Source organism: Betta splendens, chromosome 12 (assembly GCF_900634795.4).
Source record: "Betta splendens chromosome 12, fBetSpl5.4, whole genome shotgun sequence".
NCBI lineage: Eukaryota > Metazoa > Chordata > Actinopteri > Anabantiformes > Osphronemidae > Betta > Betta splendens.
Window position 1 is genome coordinate 3204394 of NC_040892.2, and position 27743 is coordinate 3232136.

At 47.7% G+C, this 27743-nt stretch overlaps 1 protein-coding gene across 1 annotated transcript in view; it reads left to right on the forward strand.

The window, feature by feature from the left end:
• Window positions 1–6300: 6300 nt before the first annotated feature.
• LOC114866639 (transmembrane protein 132C) overlaps window positions 6301–27743 on the forward strand; it is a 93153-nt gene continuing 71710 nt past the window's right edge. Inside the window, exons 1-2 of the mRNA XM_029168644.3 lie at window positions 6301–7465; window positions 7863–8068. Of these exons, the coding sequence (XP_029024477.1) occupies window positions 7906–8068 (163 nt within the window). The 5' untranslated portion in view covers window positions 6301–7465; window positions 7863–7905. The remainder of the gene's footprint in view (window positions 7466–7862; window positions 8069–27743) is intronic.

Below are 27743 nucleotides of genomic sequence, written 5' to 3' on the forward strand. Positions count from 1 at the left end.
ACGCAGAGGCCGGAGGGTGAGGCCGTGGCGCCCACGGTGAGACGTTTGGCCTCATAATGATGCTGTGATCAGCCTGTCCAACGCGCGGCGTCACGTGGGATCTTCAAAGACGCCGCCGCCAGCGTGCGAGCGATTATGAAGAGGAGGGAGCTGTGATGTGACTGCGCAGCAGGAACATAAACACTTCACTGACAACGCCGCGTGTTTCCAGCTTGGCTTTTGTCTGAGTGCGTCTCAAGAGCTGAGGAAGTGGGACGCACGCGCGAGGATTAACCTGCAGAGAATCGGAATCAGTGGGAACGTTTGAAACGGAAACAGAGGAACTACAGAGTTTCACAGTTACTTGGATCATATCGGATCACAGCAAACGTGGGTTTGGCACCGAAAAGCATCTCAAGCTGGAAATTACAGAATGAATACTGCCAATAGATGTTTAAATCAACTGTTGCCCATATATTTATAAGTCACTGCATCCTTTAACATCTAATACTGTTAGCTGCTGTCGCGAATGCAGGAGCTACAAAGCAACTGAAACAGTAATTGACTCAATATTCAGAATTGCATTTTGAAACCCTGATTTGACTGCTTGAGGCTGTTAAATGACTGCGAGTGGATCACGCAGACCTTTAGCACCGCAGGTAAATGGGCTGCAGGGCAATCTGCTGCTGTCTGCGCCACTTAGCCAGGCACTGCAGCGGGGAACCGACGCCTGGCTGTGCTGCAGAGCACGGGATTACATAGATACTTAAAGGGATTTAGCCACCTGGGAAAATACATGTTACAACACCACAGGAGGGAAGTGTTGGTCACAGCAGCCCTTGTTGATGTATTAGCAGATACTTCAGCCATCTTCTCCCATTCTCACATTCAGTGTGATCAGACAACAATCAGTATTCCTTCCTGTGTGGGGACGAGCCGTTCTATTATACTGTCAAATTGCTAAAGCGCCATTAGCGCCCAGTCCACGTAGCGCTCCAACCCGTGTAGTTGCTGTAAATTCAGATTCAGATTAGTATTAGTATATCCTCCCGTCTGATGTCATAAAATGTTAAGTTTCCTTTTGTGGCTCAGGGAACGTCTCCATGACAATGATTCATCAAACGGTCTTTAATTGAAGCGGACCGTTAGTCTCAGTCTCGAGGTGTGTGGAATCAGTCGGGGGACATAATTGTCTGGCTGGAAGATTAATTCAAAAGGTGATGAGCACTTTGTGCCCAAAACTCACAGCTTTGCTCGTCTGGTTAATTAATGCAGCTTCCTTTCATTTCGCTGGACAAAGCCGCGTGAACCTCAGGTGACTACACAAATGTGGAGGTTTTATTCAGAGGTCTGCACCAGTTTTTGATGGGGATGGGTAAAGACAATAGGATTCAGATAATATTTAATGCGCTTTTCTGATCTCTCCCCATAAAAACTAATGTAACAGTAATAATAAATAATGAAAATTATCTGATATTTGTGTTGAATTCATTCTTGCATAACCTGATGCCAAAATAAAGTGGACAGGACCAGCAAGTAGTGCTAACGCTAATTGTTTCACACAGTTGCTGAAGTTTTTCTCAAACCCCCATTAATAAAAGTTACGGCCATAAGATCCGACGCCCCCGCATTGATTTAACGCCTGCACCGCTGGTCACGGACTCTCGCCCCGCCGCATCGTCCAGTCGCTCGGCATTACTGACTCTGCAGTGTGTAATGGCAGCTGATGACAGTTCGGCCTTGATCCGCGCTCATTCACTGACTGCCTGTTGTCGGTAATGGTTTGGAGAGCAGCGCGGTGGGCAAGTAAGGCCGTGACAGGTTGTGGGGGAAAGGTCTCTGTTCTGGACTGATAAATGTTAATTACTCCATCCTGACATCAGCTGACAACGGCTCAAACAGCCAGATGAGAGCTCGGCGAATGGGAAATTACAGTCTGATCTCTATTTGCTGTAGTGGTCACATTCTTTGAGTCTTATGCTGCCATGCCAGTTACAGTATATATAGTATGTTTGTGTGAGAGTTTCATTAGCCACCACCCCCTTAGCACAAAGCAAAGGATGAATGGAGAAAAGGTGTCCAGGACCCCAGAAGAAGCATTTATTCAGTAAGGCAGCGTATCCTCTATACATTTATAGCCATGAATCAATATAGATCAGCTAACAGCCTTGCTCCAAGTTGGCTCAGTGGCAGCAGCGAGGATGTAATACAGCTAATCAATACGTGAGTGATTTTTGCCTGGAAGAGAACACATGCTCGGCGCGTGAAACCGCCTGATGCATCCTCAAAACAGTCCTAATCAGAGAGAAGGCAGCCTCCGCTTCCAATGAGCAGCGGCGTGCGCGACACAGAGACAATTAAAGCTAAGGGAGACGGGCAGGAAAAGAGCTGTGGCATCACTGGAGGCAGAGAAACATCCCGCTGATGATAGTGATTACCTGCGCTGGCGTTTCTGATGCCAATCAGGGCGCCATCGCATTTTTCCTCCACCTCTTGTAAAAGAACAGTGGAGGGAATGAATCGAATGCATCGTCTAAAAATACGAAACAACTAAACTATCGGTTTATGGATATTTATGTACGGTGATGAGCTTTCACTTTTATATTTGTAGGTGAAATTGCTCCAAAACAAACACAAGGATGAAGGAAATCTAAACAGTGAATTAATCCCAGCTGAAGCTGGATGATGTAGTGACATGAGTCGTGGTGACGCCTGTAGTTTACTTCACACTTAAAGCCACAGACTGACGGTCTCAGTGTTGTCCTGAACACTGTGTCGTCTCCAGGTTTAAACTGGAGGCTCAGCATATATGCAGCGCGGTCCAGGAGGCACCCTGGGGTCCGGTACCTGTCAGCCGGGCTACATTACGTGTGTTCCTCATAGCAAGGCAGCTGTTAGTGCAGGGAACCTGTTTGGCTCAATGTGAACCAGATCAGACCGAACAGAACCGAACAGAACCGAACAGCCAGAAATGATCAGAAAGGATGATCGAATGAGAACGTCCAGGTCCTCAGACGCACTCATTCCCACGTGGCTTCATCACGTTTGGCAGAGACTTTTCAGACCTCACAGCTTCTAACACAGAACCATATGCAGAAAACCGTTTTGAGCCGCCCGTCGGAGGTGTTTTAACCTTTTCACAGATTTTAAATAAAGCAGGAAGCGGTGGCGATAACAAATTAGAATGAATCCGCCTTCGAGACTCACGGCCTAATTATAAATATTAATCCTGTTTTGTGAGAACGCCCAGGTGGTAGATGCACCTTTGTGCTCACACGTTTAATAAATATAAAATTCCTGTTGAACCTCTTCTACTTCTTCGTGTTTAAGCGTGTGGGTGTTCTCCCCGTGAATGGTCCTAGAGCAGAAACTGCTAGTCAGCCAGAAATAAACAGTGTCCACAGCTGTGCTTCGGGCAGGAGGCAGCGCGGGTTTTTGGACACCGTGTGGAAATCAGCTCTTGGCGCTGGCAGACAAACACAACCACGGGCTCGTTGTTTTCCGCCGACGCCTGTTGTGAGGACGGGTCGACAGGAAGCAAACGCGGACGACCGCAACACGAGCCGTTTGATCAGCGGGCGTCTGTTGGCGTCTGCGAACAGAACGCTCCGTCATGCGGTGAACTGTGCGCGTCTCCGTCTCGGGCCTCTCCGGTTCCGTCACGTGAGATGAAGAGCAGCTAAAATATGTGTCGCGTTATGAAGGAAGACGCGCCGCACGGCGGCTTCTGATCTTTTATTCATAACACGCCCCTGTCATTGTTTGCGCTCCCCTCTACACTCATACATCAGCACATTACAATATTGTTGTGTTTGTGCTGCTGCTGCTGCGCGGAGGACGACATAAAGCAGCTTGTGTTCAGATTCCTCTCACGTCAGCGTCTGCAGTGACCCTTAATTAATGTGTGTGTACATGCACGTGAGACGTGCGTGTTGCCATCGCTGGTTCCTTTCATTCAAAGAAGTTCAACGCGTGCGACATTATGAAGACGATTTAAGCTGCTGGCTCTTTTTTTCTACTAGCATTAAACATTTATAGACGGAGCGACGCGATCCATCACTGCGCTTTTTAAGATTCCTGCCAGGTCACCGCTCGTGCCGCCGCGTTGTGACGCGCATCGATCAGGCGGCGGCGCCGGCGGCGTCTGCGCGGCGGACGCGCGTCGATCGCGGCGGGGAAACGGGAGCGTCCGACGGCCGGAGCTGGGCGCCGACACGGTCGAGGTCCGTTCATTTAAAGACGTTATAAAGTAGCAGTAGAATCAGTCCTAAAGAGCCGTTAGCTCCACTCAACGGGACATAAAAGTGAAACACGCCTCGCTTCGTGCAGGTCCTGCCGCGGGACTGGGCCGTAGATCCGGCTCTGACAGTGCTGCCTCAAACTGGTCCCAAACCTGAGCAAGAGCATTACGACGTGCAGCATTTGTGTTTGCGCGAATGGGAATCAGGGTGAATCTACGCTAACCCTCGCGCGGAAGTCTCTCAGCTGCTCATCCTCCGCACAAACACGTCCAAATGGCTGAGACGGCTTCGAGTGCAGCGTGCAGATCTTCGGTCTGTTCGTCTTCTTCCGGACCTGCTGCTCCACGTGTCCAGATGACAGGCAGCTGCTGGAGCCATAACGGGCAGATGTGCAGCTAATATCCTCTGGACAGAAGCGTGGTCTTTTTAGCGCAGGCGGATGGAGCCCGTCCTCGACCGAAGGAGCCGCTCCGAGGCGTCCGATGGGCTCGTGCTCAGCAGGAGGTCCACAGCGGTACACACACACACACACACACACACACACACACACACACACACACACACACACACACGGTCTCTTCCCTCTCCTTGTTGGGATAATCTGTTTTAACTCCATCTGCCCTGTTTCATCAGGAGCGTATTATGAAAGAGCCTGCAGATGTCTTTAATTGCAGTACAGTCAGTTTTACGCACTAGCCCGGCATGGCTTCAGACACAAACGGCTAAATGCTCAGGCTGTAACTCAAAGGATCTCCGGTAATTGGATAATAGTCCAGGTTCTGTTGCATGAGAATGTGTCAGTAAGAAGCTTAAGTGAGAAAACGTTCAATAAAAGGTTCCTTCTCTGGTCAAGACTCATATTGTGTTATGTTATGAAGCTAATGTTCTCCCCAGTAGAGAACGTACGCACTGTAAATGGTCTGATTGTTGGATCACCATTATATGCAGCAGGTGGGGGTCAAACCTGTGATGCTACCTGAGTGGACAGAGGCCGGGTCTCCCACGGCGCCGCCCGCTGCAGGGCCCCGAGAATAGGAATATGGTGCAGGTCATGTGAGACGTTTGAAATGCAGCAAAGATACACAATTCACCCTAAAACAACTCACAAGAGCAGAACGCAGCACGTGGAGGAGAGGGGACGGAGGAGGAGGGGGCTCCGCCCTCCAAACCCACTGGATCCCGCCACTTGCCCGCTGATGGCCTGTAATTGGTGTTTAGCGCTGCCGTGAGAGGCCTCAGCTGCAGCGAGGCTCCTCCGGCTGCTCCTCGCACGTCCGCGCTCTGTGTGTCGCATAATGGCCTGTTCACTCCTCTCTGGAGGAAACGGCGAGCGTGCGCGCTGGCAGCGTTTGGCCTTCCACCCAGCAGGAGGAGCGGTGAGTCACAGACGGAGGGACAGACAGGCAGACAGGCAGGCAGACTGGCAGACAGGCAGACAGACAGACAGGCAGACAGGCAGAAAGACAGACAGACATACAGGCAGACTGACTAACTGACAGGCAGACAGACAGACAGGCAGGCAGACAGGCAGAAAGACAGACAGACATACAGGCAGACTGACTAACTGACAGGCAGGCAGACAGACAGATTGATAGAGACAGGCAGACAGACAGAAAGACAGGAAGACAGACAGGCAGGCAGACAGGCAGACAAACAGGCAGAACGACAGGTAGACAGACAGGCAGGCAGACAGACAGACAGGTAGACAGAAAGACAGACAGACAGGCAGGCAGACAGACTGACTAACTGACAGACAGACAGACAGGCAGACAAACAGGCAGAACGACAGGTAGACAGGCAGACAGACAGACAGACTAACTGACAGACAGACAGGTAGACAGACAAACAGACAGAACGACAGGTAGACAGGCAGGCAGACAGACAGGCAGGCAGACAGAACGACAGGTAGACAGGAAGGCAGAACGACAGGTAGACAGACAGACAGGCAGAACGACAGGTAGACAGACAGGCAGACAGACTGACTAACTGACAGACAGACAGACAGACAGACAGACAGACAGACAGACAGACAGACAGACAGGCAGGCAGGCAGGCAGGCAGGCAGGCAGGCAGACTGACTGACTGACTGACTGACTGACTGACTGACTGACTGACTGACTGACAGACAGACAGACAGGCAGAACTACAGGTAGACAGACAGACAGATTGATAGAGACAGACAGACAGACAGACAAACAGGTAGACAGACAGACAGGTAGACAGACAGGCTCCCCTCAGCCGTTGTGATGACAGCTCATATTTGCCCCATAGGTGGCACTGTTGCTTCTCATGAGCGACCCACACACAACAGGTTGTCTTCCACTTCTGTCTTCACTCACTGGACACTAATGAGGCTTCCCAGTTGTGGGTTACACACATTTTCAGCCGCATGTTTTGTGTTATGGTTAAAAACTAGGCCTCTACATTTTTGGGGTTGGTTTCATTAGACTCCACGTGACAGATGTGGATTTTGTTTATTGTGGATTTTACTGGTATGAGAGGATCTATTTCGCTCTCACGCGTTAAAATGTTCTAGTAATTTACACTAAATCACCTGATGCATATCTGCGCTTTTAATTTCGTTAGCGTCTTCTCTGAAGCTCCTCTTCTCACCCGAGCGACACCATTATTATTAAACCTATTCCGTGGTGAGACACCGGCGCTCCTCACTGATTTTAGGGTCAACTTTATTTTCCCGACGATTTCCGGGGGAAAAAGGCGCAATCTTCACGTGATGCGAGGCGTGAATCGTTTGGCGCAATACTCGCTGACGTGACGCCCGCAAACCCTCTAATTTGCCAATCCAGCCTGGAGTGCGCGTGCCACCCACCCCCCACCGCCCTCCCCTCCTCAGTTCCTGCACCAGCGCTCTCCGCTCGTCCACATCCACGGGGTGCAGAGAGGCAACAGCTCGGGAGCCACTTCGGCGCCGCTTCCGATCCGCGCACGGCTGTTTTTATCGCCTGCAAAGTTGGGGGAGCGTGCGTCAGACGCCGCAGACCTCGTGGGCTGAGCCGCTCGTCACGTCCAGGTGATTTGGACCGCTGTGAAGCCACCTTTTTTATGAGAAAGAAGAAGAAGGAGGAGGAAGCAGCCGCGCATCAGGGGATTTTCTGCGTGGGGAAACAGACGCGTTGTTGAGGACTTTTCTTTCGCTCCAATCGTTAATGAGCAGATTAATTTTGATGCCACGTGCTAATATTGGATGAGACTGCGGCGCAGCGTCCTGAGCAGCGAGAGATATGGTAAGACGCAAGGAAACACGCCAGCACCGCATCAATTCCTCACAACTACTCTTATTTCTCCGTGAGACCGCGTTTGCGTTGCTTTCTGAGCGACTTGTTCCACCGCTGTGTAGTTTGTATTAATGAGATAATTAACTGCACGACGCGCTGAGCTGTAGGGTGTGATTGGTGACACAGCCTGAGGCACCTGTTTTGCCATCACACATTAACACTTGACGCAACATGTTCCCTGCGCAAAGAAGTTGAGTCGTCGCACCAGCTTTTTTTTCAACCCTTTATGTGAAATTGACACATGTGGATTTTGGCTCTGGCGCGTTCGCCTTCGTTTTAGGGTCGATATCCACTCTAGCCGTATGTGTTGGGAATGATCCTGACCGTGCGTTGCTGTCTGTGGCAGGTGGTGACGCGTGGAAAGCAGCAGCAGCAGCAGCAGCCCGGTTATGAGCGGACGGCTGCGCACAGAGGATAAATTGCGTGCAAACTTGTGCGGCTTCCCGCAGAGGGACTTGTTCGGCGGCTCACCCCCGCGTGCCAGCATGAGTGCGCGGCGCGACGCGGGGTCGCTCCGGCGCGCGGGACTCACCGCGCTCCTCCTGTGCACAGGTAAGAAGAGACGCCCGTGGAAACGCGACACGCGTTGCAGCGAGGTCGTGGGTTGATGCAGCTGGAAGTGGGAATGGTCACGCAATACGACGCGCAAACCTGAGTGATTTCAGTGCAGCACTTAATGAGATGCAAATGATTTCTTTTTCAGCCAAGAGCACATATATAATTTATGAGACATATAATTAGCTGTAAGCTGTTGTGACAGAATGCAAAATGACTTGTAGTATTAACATGAATGAGCTGTGACACTTGCCTAAAGAGTGTGTGAGCAGGACGCAGTGAGCGCGCGCGGCACTGCAGAGCCCCGAGAATAACAGGCTGCAGACGCGAGCCAGAGCAAGAACGGTTCTCACGAAGTTCGAGCGCTTCTGCCAGACAACATGCTGCTGTGACTGTAGCTGCCTGAGCGGTGCCTGGGTGGGCTTGTGTGTGTGCGTGTGTGTGTTTTTTTGCATGAAAATGTGAGCAGTGTTTGCATCGTCACTGTCAACCAGAAATTGGTGAGGGGTGGGGGGGCAAAATCAGGATTCTCTTCAGGTGAGTGTCTGAAAGCCACTGCACAAATACACAGGTAGGTCGCAGATTGATCCATTTCTCACTGGGTTTGATCCTTTGTGCTGAGGTGGAGGATAAAAACCAGGTTCCACCCTGTCTGCGCCTCTGGATATGATGCTCTCCAGCCGTGATTGTTTTCGCCGAGGTTCCAGGTTGTCTGCGGCTCGGCCGCGTTCTGTCGAGGAGCCCTAAACACGCCCGCATGCTGTCAGGCCGCCCGTCAGGGCCGTTTGGAGGCGCTCCGTGTAGCCCCGGATGCCAAAAATGCTAGTGTTTTAACAAGACGGATTGAAGGCTTGACATTTCTTGGTTAGATATAAAAAAAGTTTCAGGGGGCGAAGTTGTTGAGTGAAATACCGAAAATACAGAGGCTACCTCTCGCTGCGGATCTCTGAATGGCTGATCTACATTACAGCATTTTTCATGGCTTTAGCGAAGAAGCACTTGGATGCCTGGCATGAAGGGCACCGTGCTAAACAAGAGTGGGAGGTTTCCACCCTCCCTTTTCCTGCTCTCTTGTACGTGTGTGGGTTCGGTCAGAGTGGTCGGGGAGGGAAAGTTGAAAAGTTACAAAACCAAAATGGATTCAGCTTTAATTTAATAAGAGTTCTCTCTCACACACACACAAAGGGAAGGTACACAGAACTCTAACCCAATGTAGAAACAGTCTGACTGCCTGAATTAGAATTCAGGAGCAGCTGAGTTTTGTCGTCTCATCACCGCTACCTATTTACCTGTGCTTCTGCTGTGTCTGCTCTCCGTTGTCTCCAGAATTCCTTCGTTAGTTGTGTTTGTTATTTACTTGTGATTTTTGTAGTTCTGGTATTTGTCCCATTTTTAAAGCTTTTACTTCCCATTGTTTAACTTGTCTTTCAACACCAGTTTGTTTTCTTCAGTTTTTAGATGCACTTAAATGCATCAAATGTCCACGTTAGTCTAGAATGTCAACAACAGTTCACGGACACAGAAAAAATATTCTTTAAGGAAAACTAGGGAAAGATTTCACAGCGTTCATGCTCGAGTATACGATTTTACAGTATTTCAGCAGATCATATAAATGTAGGTGTTTGTTATCTCTAGTAAAATCACCTTGGGAGAAAATAATACACTTCATGCTGTTATTTGCTTGCTTGCGATTTACCTCATCTCAAAACAGTGTGAAGTTTCAATAAATGGCACAGACGCATTGTGTACACACATGCACACAAAGCTGAATGGAGTTTATATTGAAAGCTGTATTCAGCATTTTGTTGTCCAATGTTGGATCAAACGAATGCATTCGTTTGACCACAAGCTGTGCTGTTTGAGAGAGTTGTTCTTATTGCATGTTTTTCATTTGGAACATTTTGCAAACAAACATTGCATTTTGACAAGTAGTCTTCAGTTTCAGCCCGTGTGCTTTTTAAGCAAACAAGCTGAGTGTTTAAGCAAAAGCAAATCTCTCAAACTAACAGATAAGAACAGCAGTTCCACAGGCCACCGTCAGTGATGCAGAGATTTCAGTCCTGACCTTTTCTAACCATGTTTGCTTTAATGGTTACTCAAATATTACTGATTGTTTGACACGTTATGTTTCGCAAAGCTCATGTCCTCCTGACATCAGGGCTGCTCCATTGTACACATGAATAAGACTCTTTCTTTTACTTCTGCATTTGTTAGCTGCTGAGTTCCAGATTTGTCACTTTAACAGCATCTCCCTGGAATCTGAAGTTGACAGCAACTGCTTTAGACAGATTGTCTAAAGCATTGATACTAATAAGAGTGAGTTTGGTTTGATAAAGCTATGATGAGATAGATGATGTTAATCCTCGAAGGGAAATTCAGGAATTCAATAGACAACCCCATCATCAGCATAGAGGGGAGTCTTTTCCGACCCCCGAGCACCCGCCTCACGTTGTTGTCTATAAGGGGGTGGTGATTGGTTTAATTGCTGTAGCTTTATTCTGTATAACAGAATAAAGAAATCAGGTACTTTTGCACCGCTTCTGACTGAGGCCACTGAGAATTGTACAGACGCCTTAATCATGCAATTACTATCTCTCTCAAACCAAACTTATGGAAGGTACTGTATGCAAAAAAAAATATCCCACTCATCACAGTTAAGAGTTGAAGACCAGAAGGACCAGGCTTCTGGGATGTTACAGTAGAGTCAGAGGTGCTGTCCTTATTTTCTTTTAATAAAGAGGTTGAGTCCTGTAGAAGTGAAAGAGACATGACCAGCGAGAATGGCTTAAAAAACCAACTGAAAACCAATCAGGATCTGGTGATTTTTTTTTTTTTAACTTGCTTTTTGCAAGTTTAATAGTGAGAAGTCTGCTGAGGTCAAGAGTGTCAATAGTAGAGATATAAAAGTCCTGAGGACTGAACTCAAGGTTGTTTCCATCTCTTACTATGACTGCATTTATTGTAGTTCAGGCTGAATAGTGAGTTGCTCTTCCACTTCAGATGTTTGTTATACATTTGTGTGTGTGAATGTTAGTATTTAACATCATCCCAGCTTCTCTGAATTAGTGAAATAGATTATTAGAGGGTCACACTGCTCATTTTAAGATAAAGTAATGAGCTTCAGGTTGAACTCGATTACACACTGAGTGAATGTTACAAATTGAGAAGTGCAATACAAAATACAACCAGATACTTCTAAGCTAATATAAATATTTGAGCTTTTCTCCACACTTGGATAATTAGTGAGAAAGGACAGAGCGCGGGTTTTTGCTTCTCGTGTTGCTTCCACAGATTAAACTAGAGGTAGGGTCATCTCTCACTCAGCTGCTGCTGCATAGAGCGTAAAGCCTACGATTATCAGTAGACCCCTCAGCCAGCTGGTGATGGCTTATGCTGGCAGTTTAGACAAATAAGGGCAATTTGAGACTTTGCATCGCTCCTGAATACAGCATTAATGTGGGCGGGGCCAGAAATACCAATCATTTTATCCAAGATAGTAAAAAAAAAAAAGGTTACTGCCACCCACCAAGGTTTTTCGAGCAAAACACGCTTAGCGGTCGATGTCAACTGCTTCAAAGTAAAACTGGCTTCCAGTTAGCAATGGGTGTTGCATTGTGGGTAAAATCACACGAGGACACTTTACGCTTCTTTAAAAGTCGTAAAGATGGGTCTTTTCCCTCTCTGTAAGATCAGCAGTCTAAGAGTCCACTGGCGAAACATGAATGTTTTATCCACATTTAATACAGCGTTGAGCTTTGAGTAACGTCTTACTTTGATGGGTAAGAAAGTTCTGAAAAGTCCTTTTTTAATGAGGCTCATTAATCAAGTAAACCAAGTTCCACTTGAGCCCCCAGAGGGTCAGGACCAGTCCCGCACACTAAAGCTCAGGAAGCATGAATTCTACTGTATATCTGAAATCCTGTGGCAGGAGTTCTGCTCAGTTTTGTCATTGTCCTTTGTAATATTGCTGTTTAAGGAGGTTGATTTCACCAGACTCGGCTCATCCTTTGCACCATTTTGCCTCCATCACTGCAGCAGCTACTGATGGGCAACAATCTCCAGACTTAAATTAGATCATCCACTGGCCAGTATTGGAAGCGAGAGGAGGAAACCACAGTGACCCCCGCACACGCATTAAGGCTGTGAAATCTAAAATGACATCTACCTTCAAGAGAGCAAAGTCTCATGGGATATTACTTGTTGGCTCTGAGCGTGTACTTGCTTAATCCTGGGCTTGGCAGAGTCGCGCGCTCCCGGGCAGTGATTCTGCTTAAAGAAACAGTAAAAGCTCACGGAATGAGCCGAGTTGGTGGAAAAGTCGTGTGTGAAGCATTTCCCTCCATCATTCTTCACTCCTGCTCTCTCCTTAATGGCTCGAAAGGCATTTCTGTGAGCGGCGACGTTCATTACCATAAAACAAGCACCGGGGTTTACTACTGGAGGCTTTGAGCGGAAAGCAAACGGCTTTTAAACAACATGCGTCTCTCCGACAGCGAGACACGAGGCGCAGATGAAGTTTATCACTCTGAGAGGAAAGCGGCGCGTTGTCTGTGAGGCAATCGCCCTTAAGACAAACACATTTAGTAATAATCCGCCATATTGGGTGCAGCGGCGTGCTATCACTGAGCGTCGTATTAGGAGGTGATGGATGAAGCCTGTGTGACACTATATTACACTACGAGGCTCCAGAGAGCAGCGGGAGGAAACACCGCTCCAAAGAGCCATATGTCATAATATGTGGGTCATAACACAGGGAGGGAAGTTATAAACTGAAAGGTGTCGTGAAGTTATGTTTAATAAAAATTTGTATTAAAAATCCCCCAGATTTCATATGCTTCGAATTTTATCAAACACCAGAGTCGGGGATATAAAAATAAAAAATCTGAATTGAACTGAGTCACATGCCATTTTAAAACATACAGTATGTCCAAGCGTGAGTCAAGTAACACTGGGGAAAAGGGGACGGCGTCTATTTTCCTTTCAAGCGTAATATTTGACTGTAATAAAAGACGATATTGAGGCCGCTCTGGTAACACGCGTCGGTTCATTCCCACGGTATCGGTTACTGGACTCTCTGGAGTTTTGAGCTCCATCGCTGCGATGACTCATTGAAGAATGGGCCTTAAATGCTCTCGTATGATGGAAGATTGTCGTGTTTTAGGAATTAGAATGTGAACTCCTTCATCTGCCCAACAGAAGGATCATGTAAAGTCTCTCCATAGCAACTAGTGGGGGCAGAATAAACCAGTATTTGTTGCAGGCTAAGGAGTATTTATATTAAAAAAAAAAAAAAGAAAGTTCTTTAGGCTAGAGAAGACTTTAAGCTAAATGTTAATGAGGCAGTGATGTTGAATTCTAACAGCAGAGTATTAGAGCGCTGCGTGTCTGACCCAGATAAGAAGCCTGTCCTCGGCGCTGGGAACAGGTGTCTGTTTGAACCGCAGTGACTGGATCCACTGGATCTGCGGCGGCAGCTGACGAGCACACGGGGTTCGAACGCCGGCGAGGGTTCGAGTTCGACGCAGGAAGTGGGCCGTGGCACCTGAGCTGCGTCTTCAAAGTCGCAGAACGTAGAAGTCGTCCACGTGGGGAAAAGAAATGTAAAATATCTGCTCTTAGGTTTTGCTTCACTAATAGGATCACAAACAAGGATGAAAGGAAAAATAATCGATATGTGACAGCACAATGAGCTGCCTCCCTTTAAAGTGGGGATTTGGGGGATTGGGAACACAACTGGACTACACACACACACACAATGCACAGCCCCCCCAGCATCACTAAAGCTTTTGTGACACATTGTAGCTGCACACTGTAAACACACACACACACACAGACCCATCTCCTTGGGCAAACAACTTCAGTCATCCAACTGGGAAAGGATCGCGCTCTGCAGGGGGTCTAGAGCCAATTAGCATAACTAACAGAACACTCCGCGCACTCCCACCGAATCAGAGGGAAACGAAAATGAACCTGCGCAATTAAAGCCGCGTATGAATGTTAAAGGTTTTTTTTTTTTGTCACTTCCTGGGTGAAGGACTGACGGGAAGGATCACGTATTTATCTCCGCTCAGCAGCTTCGGTCCCAGAAGACGGCGGAGGTGCTCTCCTCGCGCGCGGCGCCGTCGCTGGGCTTCATCCTCCCGCTGAGACGCCTCAGCGCCGCATCTCTTTATGGGAGAGCGGTGCAGAAGTGTGGAGAGAGAGCCTCGCTGTGGATAATAACCTTTTTCCCCCCGTCTCTCCTATTGTTCTGTGCGCGGATGCTGCGGTTGCTGAGGTAGCGCTGATGACGGTGTGTGAACACGTTCCGCTATTGCTTTTATCTGCACAGGTCAGACCAGGAGGCTATTGCCTGTTTCTTCTTTTTTCCTTGTCCTGCTAGAAAAAAAATGATTGATAACGGCGGAAATGGTCTCTGTGCAGCACTTTTATGAAGTCTTTGTTTCTGTAGGTTTTCCACAAACACCGTACAACTTTTCTGTCTCCATCAATCTGTCTTGTTTTGTTACTGTGGTACCTGAGCTTCGGAGGCAGAGGAGGAGGGGGGGCACTTGAAAGCTCAACAACAGTAATGTATTAACCCCCCCCCCCCCCCACACACACACACACACACACAGACGGGTGAATTTTAATATCGAACTTGACGGACACTCTGGAATTGGAACCTGAGGGGAAACGATTCCACACCTTCAGGAATACGGCTCCCAAACCAAAGCTCAATTCCCTGACCAATTTTCAGCAACAGTGCCTCAAGAGAGGTAAACATTGCAGGGAGCTGCAGCCGATGATAAAAATGTATTACCAATAGGTCTCCCGTCCTCCCAAACCTATATCTGTATAGGTTATTACTGTGGGTTAATAATGTTAATATGTTCATGCAGTAAGCTAAGTTGGAGTGAGATCAGCCATAATGAAAACGAGACGGGAATAGTCTGCACTCGACATGGATCGTCTTTGTTCAGTGTTTGTCCTTGATATTGAATGTTTGCATGTGATAGGTACATTGGATTCATATTTTACCTATTAATATCTAGCTACATTATGTTGAGTGGCTCAGAGAGGTTCGCTTTGTGTCACGTGTGTGTGTGTGTGTGTGTGTGTGTGTGTGTGTGTGTGTGTGTGTGTGCGCGCTTTTTAGGTTCACTCGGTCGCTCGCTCCGTTGAAGAAGAGCGAGACACCGATACGGATCGATCTTCGGGCTCGGGGCGAGAGTCGAGCTCAAAAATTGGGAGCGGTCTTCAAAACAGTTATTGGGCCATTTCTAGTTAAGGGTAAAGGCGCTGACGGCCAGTTGGTCGGCCTTATTAGGTCAGAAAATTGCAATCTGCGCCGCGGTGGAACAGATGTCATCGCAAAATGAGAAAAATCTGTGTTTGAGCCTCAACTTGTGTGTGTGTGTGTGTGTGTGTGTGTGTGTGTGTGTGTGTGTGTGTGTGTGTGTGTGTGTGTGTGTTAGCGGAGTGTCATCTTCTCACTTTTACAGCAGTCTGCCAAAAACCAATGTGTAATCAGATTGACAATAATCAAAAATGTAGTTCCACACATATGGTGCGTCTTCGCTCGACCCTTTCCCCGGCGTCCTCCCTCTATTTCCTGCCAAAGCTTGTGCCGGACTCCTCTTCACCTCCACAGCTTGTTCTTCCTGTCTTTTCACTTCGCTGCTCTTCCTCCCAACGTTCTAGTTTATTCCATTTAAAGAGCACTGCACAAATACGAGTGCGTTTTCGTGTGACAAAAAATAAAGTGTAAATATTTAATAATGGCGTTACTGACCCACCTATGCAGATGCGTTAGCTCATTATTCTTAGTCTCCCCTTATCCGTGCACTTTGCTTTGCTGTAGAATTTAATTACCCGGACCAGCTGACGTGGGTTCTCACCTGAATCGATCCTAATAGAATAGAACTGTCACGCTGAGCTCTTATTTGGTAGAGGCTTCCTCATGGGTCTTCATTTGAAGCTGCAATCTGCAGCTCGAGCTTCACCCCCCCCCCCCCCCAAATGTTTTCTGCTCCGCCACGCTTTCCACTTTCCACCGAGTCTCCGAAGTGAATGTCTCGGCCCGGCTGCTACGTCAGTCCAGCATTTGTCCACGCACGGGAGATTAGACGGCTTTGGCAAACTGGGTGATCAGATTACTCTAAATACCTGATAACTTAAAGGCTGTAATATGTATTTCCAGTGCTTTAATCTGTGCTGAGCATGTGCCAGCACACTTACATGTAAGGCCGTACCAGCGAATTCACTGTGTCTTTTATTTAGTCATCCTGTCCCACATTCCTCCCTGAGAATGCCGCTCTGAGCATGCCCAGGGCCAGATCTGGGCCAAGTGTCTTAGTAATAGAGAATAAATCGGTTCTTAAAAGGTCCACATAGGGGTGAGCCCAAATGTACCCAAAGCCCAAGGATTTAAGAGACACATGAAATCCCCTTTGTTTCGCTGGGGGCATGAGTCGGAGTGAGCGAGCCCGGTGTGGGTTCCTGGTTCTGATTCTGGGGCCTCTCGGGCTCCAGCGCTTCACCACTCATAATTGGGCCTCTGTGTGTAATCTCCTTTTGAAAATGCAGGGTTCTGTCTGTGGAACGCAGGCTTGGAGGGTGGGTAACGGATGGGGTGGAGGTCTGGACCGATCGGCTCCGCTCACACTGGGTCGGTGTTTTTGTATTTAGTCTCTCGCGCTTCTGGTTTGTCTTCCCCTGGAGATTCGTATGCACATATTGATTTTCGCTTAAAGTATTTTTATATAAAATAGGCTGGAGATACATCATCATCATCATCGTGGTCTCTGTGGAGCTTCTGCCGTGCTTTGTAGAAAACAAACAAAAAGCTCGGATTCACTTGTCATCTTGCCAGCGCTGCGCTAATTGCTCGCGTCCTGAGACCTTATTTGGACCGAAGGAAATGGTGTCAGGTCCAGAAATGCCAAGATCTCCAGTGATGTACAGTGTCGACACAGCTTTAACGGAACCCGACAGCACAACTTGCCCCGTTTTATGGGAAATAGCTGGTGGACGTGTCGGATGTATCGCAGGACGCAGGACTGACTGTGCTCCAGTGTTATCTGAAACAACAGATGTGTAGCCTTTGTTTAAGCCTCGACAATCTGTTGGACAACACAAATATCACGGACTCTGCGCCAGACAGATACAATATAGGACAAACTGTGGCCGCTGTTGGAAGTGGTAGCGCTGCTGAAATCAGTGTTTTCAACAGTCACATTACAAGTGCTAACTTTAAGGGTTTCTGCTAAACTCTAAACTGATAGTCTTATTTGTTCTAGGGATAAAGATGGGAACAATGGAAGCAACGGGACATAAATAAAACCTAGATTAGCTTTTATTGTTCGGAGGAACTTTAAAGCTGGTAACTCTTGCATCACCGGCATCCTTTAGCTGAAGTTGGATTTCCTCAGGAGCGGGGGGAGGGGGGGGGGGGGTACACCTCCGATCTGTACGGCTAATTACTACCACTTCCATTCAGATGTTGAACAGGGCAGCGGCTCTTTCATGTGTAGATTTGATTAAATTATACTGTGGTGAGCTCATTAGATTGAATTTACATTTAGGGATGTTTTTGTGCTCCGACTCCTCTGATGCTCCTCTCGGGCACTGCAATCACAGGATTGTGATGACCTGACATTTCCTGGCCCGGCTTTCCAGTGCCAGAGCACTGCACGCTCACAAAGTCGTGTCAGCTCATCAAAGCTGGGAAATGGCGCCGTGCTGCTTTTAAATTCATGGTTCACTTTGCTATATTAAAGACTCTCATGGTTTTGTAATGGGTCTAGCTGGTTAATTAAGTGGGTCAGAAAGCAGATCAAAGACCCGTGGTGGTTCCAGTTAGTGTTATGGACCATCCGAGCTGTGGAGACATGATGCCAGCGTTGTAAGTCAGTCTCCCATCATGTGGGCTGTAAAACAGAAAGCGCTTTTCCAAGGGAATTCATGTGCAAGTGTGTTTTATCAGGATGACTGACTTATGCATTCGTCTGTTTTAAGAAAACATCTTTTTATCTGATGTGTCACGCCGACGTACAGGACAAACAAGCCCTCTAGCATCTAATTCTGAGGGTTACAATAACGTGACAGATCGGCATCAATCACAAACCCGGGTTTTTCTGCTCTGCGGCATCCCTTCAATCTTAAAGGGGGGGAGGAAAGAAAATACTTCATCACGCAGCTGTCGGAGGAACGATGAGCTAGTTGATTATGACATTAGCTTTGTGCTATTGCCAATTAAAGTTTCACACTCCACATCTAGGGCTGAACAAGCCGCCGTGCACGCAGCAGGCAAACATGCAGGATCAGGTATGTGCGTGAATATTAAAATCATAAATTGTCTCTGCATTTCCATTTGCTCGCAGCTTCCCTTTCATAATTATTATTATTTTTTTCTCACTGATATATTACAAAGCAGAATAGAATAATAGTGGTGGAATAAAAGGGGGGATTGAGGGCTTATCTGGCTCTGCAGGTGTGGTATTACAGGCTTCTCAATGGGAATCAGACTTGTGGTGTGAAGTATAAGCTGCTCCACTGTGCCGAGCATTCTGTACATAATCCCGCTGCACTTTCCCACAACCGGGAGCTGGAACAACGCGAAGGGCACGCAGCCCCATGGCAGTGTGACGCTGACAATCGGCCACCGAGAGGAGGGGGGGGGCACGGGTGCCTTTGTGCTCTGTGGGGTTGTAACGCTGTAGTGGCTCAGCAGCGTCAGGGAAGAATCTTATTCAGTTCCATGTAAAGGCTGAGACTTTCCTCCTTTCAGTGATAAACAGCACACAAAGGCCGGAAGCGGCCTCATAATGTTATTAGAGGAGAAAAGGCTTAAGACAAATTTATGGAGAAATGGCTTCATTGTGGCTGAAGCTAATATCCCATTAAATATAGTTATTTACTGTAGTTATTATCCTCAATCATGCTCATTATATACTATTAGTGATAAAGAAAAACTCGTCCTTCGAAGCATCACTGGAAAATGAAAAGCCTCTTTTTCCATGATGACCCTCGTCTATTTTGGTGCCACATGATGTCGAGCTCAGCTCATCAAAAGTCGCTCCCAAACTCTCGCCGAGTGCTCGTCTATTTCCGTTGTGCTGAACTGAGACGGTGGCTGTGGCCCGCTGAATATTCAGTGAGTCTTTGTAGACTAATTATATTGTGTGTCTTCATAAACTTGGGGACTGCATGTGGCGACTGAATAAGGCAGAGCATAAAATCAATTGATTTCTCTCTTTGATGCAGCTGTGTTGTGTGCACAAGTGTCTGATGAGAGGCTGCGTGAAATACAGAAATCTTTATTCTTCATTTCTTTTGTATGATAATTCAGGCCGGGCGCAGCGCAGCGCCGCGTCCGCGCCTCAGCGCGAGCACCGCAGGTAATCTATCCTGAGCCGTGATGAAATTAATGGAACGTTTTATTGGTGCAGGTCATGTTTGTGGCGTTGCGGCGTCGTAATGAAGAAGAATGCTGAGGAATGTCGCGGAGGTGGGGCATTAAAATGCCTCCGGCAGGTTCCGCTCGCTGTTGAATGGGAAGCGAGTCCATCACGGTGAAGGCTCGCTCAAAAAAAGCCGTGATTAATGCGCGTTCGGACACGTTTGCACACGTCGGCTGATTGAGAATGTGCAGCGAGCGCACACAAACACGCACTCGTATGAGCAAATAGACTCGGCCTAATATACTTATTTAAGCATTCAGGCTCCTCGCCAGCGTTTATGCAAACACACACACACACACACACACACACACACACACACACACACACAAATGGTTGCAGCAGTAATGGATGCCAAGAGGGTGTAAGTGCTTTGTTGGAGCAGAATGAATGAAATTGCTCTTATGTCTTTTGCTTTTGAATTTGTATGTTAAATACCAAAATGGTTTTATTCCAGTAGTTTTGGTACCATCAATCTAAACCTGGAGGTTGTCTCCTATAGAAGCGTCTTTAGAACATTTTATTCAAGGTTTATGTTCCGCTTTAAGACAGGGGGATGAAGGAAACGGTTCATAGGCGTCTGTGTCTTTTGGGTTTTAAAAGAAGCCTTTTATCACATACGAACATATCGATGTAATTAATGCAAACTTTTGGATCTCAGCTTCTGATTTCCATTTTGAAGTGTGAATGAACTGCGCTGATGAGGTCATTTGAAGTTTTGCGCATGCAGTTGTCAGACAAATGCAAATAAATCAAGTCCCATGTCTGCAGTGCTTTGTTTTGTTAAAAAATAATTCTACTCAATCATCAGAGTTTATTTTCCTAAAGTTCCTCATCCTGTCGGCATAAAAACGCTGTTTATGAACAAGAGCCCTGAATCAGACGTGATTCAGACTGATGATGAGCCAGGAATCCACAGGCCCCAGTAACGCGTGTCTGCTGGTGTTCGTCGTCCTGTCGGGACACATGGACGCTGCCTCCCGTTTAGTGCAGCGGCTGCAGCTGCAGTGATGGGGTGTCTCTCTGCTGCTGAGTCAGGTCGGCCTGAATCGCCAGCGGGCTCGCAGGCAGAATATGGAGGATGTTCGCTTATTAATGAAGGGGCTGTCAGTCACTTTGTGTTAGAGCGCCTCTCGTCGCTCCGGGTTTGCACCGTGGCGAAACCACGACTCAGCACATTACAGCGCTGCAGATTCAGTCGTCATAACGGTGGTTTAAGGCAGCGTTTTGGTGTGAAAACGGACGTCGGCTGTGCTTTGGGACGTGTGGGTGAGTGTGAAGCCACCTGTGATACCTGAGTCAGGATCTGACTGGAGATCAGAACACATGAAATGCAAATAAATTTTAGTTTTCCTAGGGTTGTTACAAAGCCAAATATATCAACATGCACATTAGTTTCTCCTACGTGTCTCCCCATCAGCATCACCAGCGTTGGGAGGAATCCTCTCTAGTGGAGGTCCAACGGTGCAACCAGCGGTGTGTTATGGATATTTTAAAGACTCCAGGAGACCCAATCATGACTTATTCATGCCTTTTTAGCTGGTGGATGAATTCTTCTGACACGCGGCTGTATGAGTTACACACCTGTATTGACAGATGGACACGATCTAAGGCTACAAGTGGAGTTCTGTAGCGAGAGGCTGCCAAAATCGAAGGACAAACCGGGCTCCGCTAAGAAAAGCGTCGCTCCGCTGTGAAAGAGTCAAATGGAAACCTTCCGCAACAGAACAGGCCTCTTTTGTGTACTCTCAACAATTGATTTTGCCCTCAAACCTCACTGCAGGGCATCTTGGAGGAAGCGTGGGGCTTCCATTTCACACACTACCATTTGTGTAGTGCGTCATATTGTCAGCTAATGGTGCTGCCTGCTCCCTTTTATCACAGATCCCCCCTCGCAGGTCAGCCACTGGGGAGGAAATCAGCAGCATTTGGCTGCACAGTTTGTGCATCCATTGTAAAAATTAACATCCTCCGAGGGCAGCGCCGGCGCGCGCAGATGTGCGCTCGCACACACTTTGTCTGAGCATCTGCTGAATGAGCGGCGCAGCGGCGGCGCCCAGCTGCTGATAACGGAGAGGCTGCGTAAAAACCATCTGCACGCCAGGTGAGCAAAGCTCATCTCTTGCAGGAGTGGGAGTGGACCAGACCAGCAGAGTGGAGCCCACGGCTGCTCGTGACCTGTGAAAAGATGGGACGGTGTCATAACGGCCATCTGCTCCGCCTCCTTTGGTTTGTTTAATAAATCTCCTGAGTAAGCGGATGAAGAGAGGAGCTGCATGTGCATCTCTGCGTTTTTCATACTTTGTTTTTATATCACAGCACATTAACTCTGGCACCAACTGAGGGGACGCTCGTCCATAGAGGCACTGATGACTGTGGGTTCTAACAGTGGCCTCCCATAAAATGTAGCATTTAAATGGGTTTAATTCCATATGTATTTGTCTCCAGCTGCTTAAATATCGCAGATTTATTGAACTACAAAAAGAAAACTTTCCTAAAAAGTGACGACACGCTGTTGGATGACGGGGGACTTAATGAAACGAGTGGAACAACCTTTTTCTCCTGCAAAGAAACTGAATTGGTGAGAGAGATTTTCAGGTGGAATGAAGCAAAGTCGCCCAGATTTGTGCCCAGACTGTCAGGATTGAGCTGCAGATCCGTGTGCTTCAACGCTTCACGCGGCGCAAAAAAGCCTCAAATTGAAATTATTTTCCTAACAGGTAAACTTTTATCTTGATGCATTGGCTCACAGGACTGTCACTGGAGATTAATTTCAGCAAAAAAAAAAATAAAAAAATAAATAGAAATGACAGGAGGAGAACGGGATTGTAGTGGTAACCGGGACAGACCTGTGTTTTTGGCACGGCATAATTACATTTAAATCATGCAGATGAGTTTGGTTTTGGTAGTTAGAGGGCTGTTGGAGTGTGTAATTGAAAATGCAAAAGATTGTCTCGCATCAAAATATCGAGGAATTTGCTGGCTGGCTGCTAATCAGAATGGCCCCCACGTGCCGCGCAATGAATCGCTGCCTCGATCTCTCCAGAATTGAATCGTTTCATCTTAATTAACTGTGCAGAATCCATCCAGGTTTGTGAGGGTGCCAATTTCTTTCTCCCACCTTCTCGCCTCTTCCGGCGCGCACGTAGCTAAAACGGATCTTTGGGGGTCTGGTGGTGATATCGGCTGGAAATGGTGATTGACGGATAAGATGCCGTCGGGTTACTGTAGCTGCACAGGCTGTATCTTAAACAGATGGTCTGCCGGGTGCTGTCCGTGGTGCTGAAGCGTTTCGGCTCGGGAGCGCGTTGTCGCACCTCCTCGTCTTCGTCTTGTGTTTCTTAGTTACCACATGTAAGAACCATTTGTTTTGGGCCGTTTGCATTCATCCTTGCTGGATGATATTTGTCCTACTTTGCATTGTTTTGTCAGAACCTCAGATCCTTTTACAACCAGACACAGTTAGATTAGAATATTAGAAGAAATACCAAGTCGTGTATAAGTTTTGCTTTGAGAAGTTAATGATAATTATTATTCTTCCTCACCTGCATATCTTCACTGATTGATAACACAGAGACACTGCAGATAATTTCCCTTAGTACCAGGCAATTAAATGAAATCATGTTCTTGGTTTGATCCCACTGTCCACCACTGTCTGAACATGTAATTTTACAGCTTTAATTGCAAGCAGCAATTAGGTATCCTCTGCTAATTGCTCCATCACAGACACGCCGAACACCAATAATGATGAATTAATTTAATTCTGTTTTTATCTCGTCCATAAAATACATTCCGAGGTCATTTTGTCTCAGCAAACTGATGCTGAAGACAAGCTTCCCCCTCCAGCCTCGACACACTGCCGGTGTCCTCAGCGCTCACCTCAATTAAAAGAATCTGAATTCGCGAACGTGAAAGTTAAACCGTTTGGACTTCGGGGGGAATATCGTCAGACGAGCAGCGATAACAAATAGAAAAAGAAACGGGCGAGGCGGCAGCTGCTGCTGCAATCTCAGCGCGGTTATTACACGGCAGAACCCGCCCATTTGTGCTCAGAGCCAAGGTCACACCAGGCGGTTTTAACAGTAATTCTACACCTGACTTGACCATCGCAGCATCCGAGAAGATTATCCTCCAGTGTGAAAAGGCCGGGACTGCGGAGGGCGGCTGACAAGATGTTTTCAGACACGTCCCATTGTATCTGCTCACGTCGTGTGAAGTGGGTACCAGGGTCGCAGAGGCGGTTTCAGACTTTAGACGGAGGGACAACAGATTAGAGCGAGGGAGAGAGAGAACGAAGTGCAGGTTCACTCATGCACACGATTTACAACTCGTGCTTGTTCTACACGATAGGTTGCACATTTGTTGGGAAGAACATCAGATTGGTGAAATGACCATAATCACACGCACGGTAATTTAGTGAAATTACAAATGTGAACGTAGCTTCTGATATTATTCGTGCAACAATGACAGGCTTGTTTTCTCTTTGGGGTTTAGTGTAAACAACTGCCTGATGTGATGCGTAAAGTCCACATACAGGGAATAAAAACCTTTTCTGTCACCTTTACTCCGACTGTACAGCATCAGTCACTCTGGAACAAATGCATACGTCCAAACACGAAGCAGCATGTTCATCATTAACCACTGTTTGTGCATCAACTACACGTTTATGCCTGAAGGGACCGAGCAGGATAATTGTCCCATTCTCATGACTGAAAGGATTCGCGCATTCTTGCTGGATGAATGACTTCATCTGCTCCACCAACGAAAAGACTTTGCCCGGATGACGGCGTCTCGCAGCTCCGCACTGGATTCTAGCCTTGACCTTCATACGCACAGACTCCTTCCATCACGTGCTGGAGGACCTTCATTCTTGCAGCCGAACAGAGGCTGTGGCCCAGCTTGCTTTGCTCGCAGACCCTGAGAGCGGATGCTGTGTTTTACACCCGTCGCTGCCGACCCTCTGAACCCGCTCTGTCCCCGCGTGTCGGAGCGGAACCTTCACATCCAGCATTATAATATGCAGTATTTCATCATAACCATTAAACTATCGTGACAACAGATTGACAGTTCACGCGCCAGCTTGTGTTTGTAGAAGCTGCAAAACAAGACATTTAAATTTGTTTCCACACAAGCTTGGCTGCAGGGACGAAACTGAAGGCTGCCGCTCCTCGGGCGCTATTGATGCCGTTCCCCGCGTTCTCAAGCCCGGCTAAATGAAAGACAAATGCGCCTAATTAGCGAGGCAGCAGGTGCAGCGGTCCTGGCGGCGGCGGCGCCTCCTCCGGCTCGGCTCTGGGTTTGTTGTGGCCGTGACGGGCGCCGCACGCTCCCTCTGCGCTGGCGTCTGCGTTCGGGGACGGAGCCGCTGCTCGCGTGCGTCTGGTTCTGGCTGTGGGCGCAGACGCAGCGGTTCTGCTCGCATTGGCTTCAGTCACGCCGCGCGTGGGGGCCCGTCGGCGTGCGGAGCGTGGGCGACGCTGCATCCGGTTGTTTTTCACGCGTGTGACTGGGCCGCGTTGTTGTTCACTTCCTGTTTGTCTGGGGTTTAACCAGAGAAGAAGAAAAAGACAGATGGAGATTCAAATTACTGGGAAGAAAATATAAAACGTTCATATTAGCCTTAATGTTGTTTGGCTGTAAATGCCAGACACAAGGCCTGTATCAATGTCCGAAGCATGAAACCCTTTTTTTTTCTTCACGTTCACTGCTCATATATTCATTCTGTGTCAGAACTCCTTTGGAAGCCGCTTTGGTTCAAAGACGCAGCTGAAAGGCTTGAGGAGCGCGTGAGTGATTCACAGGCAGGTTCGCCTTCGTGGGCCAGACTCCCGTCGTCATCGATCTCACTGAAGACGTGGATCCGGCGAATCTCGTCTGGTGCTACAGTACGTCTTCATTAAACCTCTTCTCTCGATGGGCACCGGCGGAGGCTCAGTCGTCACTCACGCGCTGATGTTTGGCAACAACTGCAGCTCCGAAACAAAGCCTACGACGTTCAGTCGTCGGGAGACATTATCTCAAATATGATTGTTCTCACAGCTTTCGCTTGTCGGCATTAGCGAAGCTGACATAAATACTATCAGCTGTTTGTTGCTAAGCCTTTTTTTACTTTTTATTTTTTTTTAGATTTAGATTAATACATTAAAGAGAGTGCCAATGGCTGAGAGACTGAGTTGACTTTACCCAAAAAGCTTCTGCTTTAGGGAATGAAGTGAAGACGGAAATTATATGAAAAAGATAAATGAAGGTCTTTACATTTGTGCTTCATCTAATTAATACATTTAGCACCAATTTCAAAGGTTTGCTCTTCTCTGATCCAAGTAGCAGTAAGTCTCCACTGCTCCGGTGCCTGAATAGCTTTGTTTCACCGGATGCAGTCTGTCGCATGGAACGTTCTCCTTGTTGAAGGAACCTCGGATTGATTTGTTTCCTCCGTCTGTCAAACCCGCTCTGTTTAGAGATGCATGAGCTCCACGTTGTGACTAACTGGTGTGGAGCCTCTCATCCACCGTGATCACCTGGGGCTGCAGCTCGTGCCAGATGCTTTTCAGGCTCGACCTGTTGACCTCGCGTTTCTGCTTGGGGCCAGCGTCTAAAGGCCGCGTACTGTAGGTGCTGCTGGCAGAGCAAACCCTGATCTCTGGTCAGAGGTCAGTGGATCGATTGAGCTGTGGGATACGCAGCACAAATGTAATTTGGATAGAGTGGAATACATCAGGTTTTTACTGCACATAGGAATTTAATAATGTATAAAGTATATGTTATGTTGCTAGATATTCCATTAGTCGAGGCAAAGGGAAGATGATGCAATCCTGCTGATGTTTTGGAAGACAATTATATGTGGCCATTTAATTTCTCATAAATTGTGATTGTACATGTTCATTGTTGACTAATATTTCAGTAATTATAAGCTAAACACTTGTTAAGTGATAATGAACATCATAACTGATTGCAGCCCTGGGTCAAACGCGTTGTTTAATCCAGTCCCCAGTGAAGCCGGCCTCATTATGACTTCTCTTAGTCGGCACTTATCCTGCTCTTCCTGGCTGTAGTTACTGATACGTACGCAGCCTGAAAAGTTCCTGAACAGGAGACGTTAAATGATGCATGAAAAGCAAAATTTGGGGTTGAACTTGAGAGCGAGGCAAAGTGAATAATGGAGGAGGGGGAGTCAGGTTTGGCTAATGTTTTGGCTGATATCCTGATATTGTTACTAGGAGACGGTGACTGTGAAGCCCCAGAGATGGCCACTGTTAATTTAGTCTAACCAGTAAGATCAAAGGAGCCACTGGGACCGTGTGTGTGTGTGTGTGTGTGTGTGTGTGTGTGTGTGTGTGTGTGTGTGTGTGTGTGTGTGTGTGTGTGTGTGTGTGTGTGTGTGTGTGTGTGTGTGTGTGTGTGTAGCCTTCTAAGACCCCCCCTGGAGCGGCCCGATATTCCTTTTCATATTCGAGCCACTGAGCTGTGTGCTGTCAGCTCAGCAGCAGCGTGTACTCGTAGCAGCGGCCGCTCCTCTGCACCCTCTCTCCCCACTGATCTTTACAGGGGGCTGAGCACAGATCTGGAACACACCAACACAAGCGCTGTGGAGCGCGTCTGTGTCATCATGTTATGTTTGGAGCCATCTATCCGCGCACGCTGCACATTCGGTGCGCGTCGCGAGCTCGCACGCCTCCCTCGTTCCCGCGGACCCCTCGCCTGGAAAACAGCGTGACCTTTGGAGCCATTTAATCTGTGGCTGAATGAGAAGCGCGAGACGTCCTGCGTGGCCACGAAATGACTTGGCGGCGCCGCTGCGCTGGGAACGAGAGCCCCGGGGAGACGGCCGGCGCCGCGGCGAGGGACAAATCTGCAGCCGCCGACAGGCTGCACCGCGCTCTAATAGGTGGACGCGGCTCCCTGTAAAATCGCCGTCGTCTGCGCTTCTTGTTCCTGCGTTTTATCTTCTTGATGCCAAATTAATTACAGTAGTTAAAATATGAATTATTAACAGGAAATAACTGCCACGTGTCATTTTACTGGTGCAGGTTCCTACTGAATATTTGATACATACTCTGTGGTCATTCCAAAATATTCTGGCGCAACCTTTTATCAAGCTCGTTAAGAGACGCCATAACGAGCCCAATGACACATTAACAGGCTGACTTCTGCATTTTGTTTGCTGGAGTCTATGACACCGGATTTAAGTTGCGTTCAGGGACCGGCTTTGTCGCCGCTGCCACATCAGTACT